General features: G+C 57.1%; 1 protein-coding gene across 1 annotated transcript; it reads right to left on the bottom strand.

The window, feature by feature from the left end:
* Nucleotides 1-3,136: 3,136 nt before the first annotated feature.
* HOXB1 (homeobox B1) lies at nt 3,137-4,487 on the bottom strand. The gene is made up of 2 exons (XM_004707089.1): nt 3,911-4,487; nt 3,137-3,468 (listed from the first exon to the last, which is right to left on the bottom strand). The coding sequence occupies exons 1-2, from the start codon at nt 4,485-4,487 to the stop codon at nt 3,137-3,139; spliced, it is 909 nt and encodes a 302-aa protein (XP_004707146.1).
* Between the last annotated feature and the right edge of the window lie 461 nt (nt 4,488-4,948).

Raw genomic sequence — 4,948 nt, 5'->3', positions numbered from 1 at the left:
TTTTTCATTTAGATTGGAAAATACACAGTGCTTTTTTTTTTTAATTTCTTCTAGAATACCTTCTGGGTAGACCGGTTGGTAACCTCAGATTTGAAGTAGATGGCCACAAAGTGGCTAAGGGTTCGGATTTTTGCATCAAAGGAAAAGGGAGTCTCTAATTCACCGTGGATTATGTGGAACCTGCCCTGTGTTGGCAGAGAATTGATTTACCCCTCAACCGTGTCCCTTGGGAAATCTGATGGTTCTTTCTGCTGCCGAGACCAAAAATCAAATGGGCCAGGCTTCCGCCATTCCTTCTGGCCCTTCCATCACCCCTCCCCCAGGCCCTGTCAAGGCCTAGCTCCACCATCATTGTGGTCCAAAGCTAACCACTACTCCTTCCCTCCTCTGTGCTTTTCTTGCCCCTTGCCCAAAGGCTGGAGGATCCTCAAACACTTCCCCCGGGAGACTCCACAGTGCCACTGAAGTGCTCCAAGCAAGGAGGATTGTGTTTCCATAGACACTTGCTGTGTGGCTTTTGTCCCTTTGGGGGAACCATCCTTGGTGGTAATTTCAATTAAATGCAGAAAAGCAGTTAACAGATTTGTTTTTTAAGACAGAGAGCAAGACAGCAACTCTGAGAAAGCTAGGCTTCCCCTGCCGCACACCTCTCCCTGCCCTGCTGGGCTGTGCAATTATTGACAATATTGCTTCTCTTCTTGTATAATGACACCGATGCTATTAGGAAGCAAATGCTCTTTGTTTCTTGCATACACTCCTAATCCTTTCTACTCTTCCTTTGAAAGGTCAAGAATTAAATAAAACCGAGGTGTGGGGAGGATTGGGTAAGAGGTACGCCCCTCTCTTGGTGCCCACTGCCTCTCCTCAGAATGCCCTGGTCCTTGGGCAGGAGAGCTCCTTGGAAGCGCTGGGTTATCAACAGGTTATATCACATTACCTAGTAAGCACAAGTAAACCAGTGTTTACTCGTGTCTGCTTAATACTATGTAGTGAACAATTTCACCCCATCAAAATTTCTGCTTCTAGGCATGGTTGGCATCTGTCTCTTTTCCAACCTCACGGCACCTGCCTATGGAATCAAAGCCTCTTTTCAAATTTACAATCCCTGACGGGGACAAAGTATCCAAGCAAGTTAAGCACTGGCTTGCTTGTGTTGACTTAATAGTTTGTATTATTAAGTATAATATGTATAATAATTTGTAGTGAGCTGTTTCATATGTAAACTTGTGCTTTCACAAATAAAACCATGCTTAGCCAATTAGTCGGGGCCCAGGGGTTCTGAGACCCTGGTCATCTCTGCTGCACCCCAAGCAAGGGAGTGATAGCTGTTTGTTGACCACCTTCAGTGCTTCCTGATCCCCAGTCCCTACCCCCACCCTTCAACCAACCCAAGGCTGGCACTGAGACAATAGCTGCCCTTAAGAGCATCCCATTGGCTTGTTTGGAAAGCCCAGAGGCACCTGGAAGTATACAGGTAGGTAAAATGTGGGATCCCAGGTTTACCCCTGCCTCCCTCCCCCCACCCGACCCCCTTCCTTCTCACCCCCTGCCCCAAGCTCTCCACCTTTCTACAGCTTCCCTTGGATGCCTCTTCCCCTTCTCCTGCACCTTCATCCCACTTTGCCCTCCCCATGAAGGGGTGTAGAAGGATTTCAGTGAAGTCTCCCGGTGACTTGCCTCTCCATGCCCCCCTGGGGTCACTAGATGGGACACACTGGGCTGAGGGCATAAGGGGGCAGTGTGTACCACCCCAGTTTGTCAACTGCCCAACCTTCAACTTTCTCTGAGCAGGAAGATAGAGATGCTTTGCTCAGCCTCCCTCTCCTGGTTGGGCTTCTGGGCTCTTTTCCTTCACAAATATATACTCACTCTAGGCCAGAGCTGGAGGTGGATGAGGGTGGAATCTCTTCACCTTCCCCCACTCTTTCTCCGTCTTCTTTCAGTTCATTTCCCATAAATCTTTCTTGCTTTCCTTTCCGTTCTTCCTCTCGGGCCCCTCCCTGAACCGTCTCTTCCCCATTGCTATCTTCCTCAGTGTCCTGCCCAGGTTTCTCCGTGCCCTATGGGTTGACCATGGCCCTGCCTGGATGCCTGATGCTCCATTTTGCTCACTCTTTCTTCTTCTCTCCCTTGGGGCTCAGGGAGAAGGAGGCCTCCCCCACCCCTCAGAGGTCTGCACCCCACCTAGATGTAGACAAGAAGAGGGAGGAAAACACAGCTTTTATTCTAATGAGGTAGTTGTAGGTACAAAGGCCACCTGGTCGACCTGGATGACCCCTGGGTTGTCTCTGGGGTTCAAGAGGTGCTCACTGCCACTGGGTCCCTCAGGGCTGGGGACAGACGGGGAGGGGTGTCCTGGGCTTCCCAGGAAGCAATAAATAGGGGAGGACCGAGTGCAGGCACCTGTGCCTTCCTGACTCGCTCTCTGGGGCAGGCTTTGCACAGCTTCCTGAGTTCCCAGAGCTCCCAGGTGCGAAGCACTTTGGTGACTTGGCAAGGAGGTGGCTTGTGGAGGATGTGGGTCTCAGAAAACAACCTCTGGAGGTTGCATTAGTGCAATATCAATGTGTCGGAAGGGGAAGAGTTAATGGGATTAGCTAGGGAACTTTTTGGTCTGTCAAAAGGTAACTTGGTGGTGGCTGGAGACCTTGATAATGATCTGTCTACCTGAGGCCCAACCACCTCCCTTCCCTGAAGAAAATCCAGAGCTCTCCCTTAGTCCTAAGGGGAGGTTAGTAGGCTAGGCGTTCCTGGGGTAGAGGAAGTCCTTGGAGCCCAAAGGCACTGAACTGAAACAAACGGAAGTTCTAAAGGAAAGGAGAATCCAGGAGGATGCAGGCTCCATCCACTCCTTTCCCCCACCTCACCCACGTGGTGCCCAGGGCTGGTCCCCAGGTCAGAGGCAGACGCCCTTCCCTCCACATCTGACTGGGTCAGGTCCCCCCTTGCCTTTGGTGCTGAGGGTCCCTTAGCCATCACCCCCCACCCCGCCACGCCCAGAGGAAACTATTACTCCCACCCCAGGACAGCACTAAGCTGCTGGGCCCAGCCCTAGTCGGTGATCCTGAGGCTCCGGGTGGGGGCAAGCCCAAAGGGCTGGACTGGGGTGCTTGGGTTCCAGGAAGGCCCATCGGACTCAGGAGGTGATGGAGCTGGGTGAGGGTTCCGGAGAAGTGCAGGCGGACTGGTCCGAGGTGTCTCCTCCGGCCCCCTCCTTGGAACCGCCTGGGGGTACTGGGGGCGCCCGGCCTCCCTCCCGCTCTCGCTTTTTCTGCTTCATGCGCCGGTTCTGGAACCAAATCTTCACCTGGGTCTCGTGGAGCTCCAGGGTGGCGGCGATCTCCACCCGCCGGGCCCGGCTCAGGTACTTGTTGAAGTGAAACTCCTTCTCCAGCTCCGTCAGCTGCCGCGTGGTGAAGTTGGTGCGGAGGCCGCCGGGCGCGCCCAGGCCCACCTCGGACGCCTTGGCTGGAGGCGGGGCGGTGTGTGTGGGGTGGGGACAGGCCAGTCAGCTCCCACACCCCTCCGCCCGAGCCGGCCACGCACCTCACCCCCATCCATCTCGAGGCCCAAGTCCACCTTTCAAAACGCTCACCCATCACCAGGCAACCCACACTCCCGCCCCACCTCCAAGCCTCCAGCCACCTCCCTCTCCATCCCCATCCCCACTACCACCCCCTCCCCCTAGGGCCCCTCCAGCCTAGGGACCAGGGCCCAGGTCGGCCAGGGAGGGGCGTGTAGCCTGACTCGGGGGTGACCAGGCACTCACTGGATGGGGAGCCCCACCGGGCCTGGACGGCAGCGGCGCGCTCTGCCCTGCCTTGACCCAGGGACTCCGAGGGAAGGACCCCGGGCGGAGGCGGCGCAGCCGCTTTGGGCCCCCCAAGGGACGGCCACCCTGGAGCCCTACCTGTCTTGGGTGGATTCCTTTTGACCTTCATCCAGTCGAAGGTCCGCGCGGTGGGGGTGCTGGGCTCGGCGGGGCCCGGCGGCTCCTTGCCGTCGGAGAGCAGGTCCGCAAAGGCCGGCGCAAAGCTGGCGCCCTGCTCCTGCCCGTAAGGGGGCTGCGGCGGAGGGTAGGGCCCCGGGCCGGCTCCCCCGGCGCCATAGCCGTCGGACAGGCCCCCTAGCTGGGCCCCGTAGCCTGCGGGGTGGAAGTAGCCCCCATCGCCTTCCGGTGGGCTCAGAGAGTAGTACTGAGAAGGCCCATAGCCGGGGCTGCAGGCGGCCGGGGCGTACCCCGAGGGGGCAGAACTGGGGAAGGGCACCCCCAGCGTCGAAGGGGGCTGCTGCGCCGGGTAGCCCGGGTTTTGTTGGAGCCCGGGGCTGGGCAGCGCCCCAGCATAGCGGGTCTCTCCTGCGTAGTTGTCAAGGGCTGGAGCCGAACAAGGGGCGAAGGAGGTAGGGGCGTTGGGAGCGCTGTAGGTGCTGGGTCCCCGGTGACAGAGTGGATGCTCTAGGAAGGAGTTCATCCTATTATAGTCCATGCGGCGAGGCCGCAAGAGGGTCGGCCCGTTTGGGGGAGACACCCTCTTGCCCTACAACCTTTCCGCAGTATGTCACCGCGCTGAGGTTTACATCCATGGCCCGGCCCAGCTCGCCTGGGCCAGCACTCCCCTAGGAAGGGGTAGGGGTGGGGTGGGGGGCGCATGTGATCTCTCCCAGGCCAATGGGCTCAGCGGGCCAGAGTTTGGCAGCCCCAGCGCCCATCCATCACCCCCCAAACATTAGCATCACAAAGACACTTCAATCACCCTCAGCCCATCCATCTGAGAGTGACGTGGAAGCGTCAAAAACATCTTTCTTCAAAGACTTTTGGAAAGAAGGGACCAGAGGGAGAGGGGGGAAAGTTCGAAGAATATTCAAGACTTTCCTCCCCTCCCAACCCCCAAGGCCTTCAAGAGGCTCCTGGGTTATTAGATTTGGACAAATTCAATCCAGCTGCCCC

This window comes from Echinops telfairi, unplaced genomic scaffold (genome assembly GCF_000313985.2).
Source record: "Echinops telfairi isolate 266 unplaced genomic scaffold, ASM31398v2 ScPeMD7_7458;HRSCAF=8496, whole genome shotgun sequence".
Classification (NCBI taxonomy): Eukaryota; Metazoa; Chordata; class Mammalia; order Afrosoricida; family Tenrecidae; genus Echinops; species Echinops telfairi.
This window is presented reverse-complemented; position numbering and strand designations above follow the sequence as displayed.

Coding starts and splice junctions, on each gene's coding strand:
- HOXB1 (XM_004707089.1), bottom strand. CDS start 4,487: ATGGACTATAATAGGATGAACTCCTTCCTAGAGCATCCACTCTGTCAC. Junction 3,469..3,910: donor AAGGAATCCACCCAAGACAG/GTAGGGCTCCAG, acceptor CCCCGCCTCCAG/CCAAGGCGTCCGAGGTGGGC.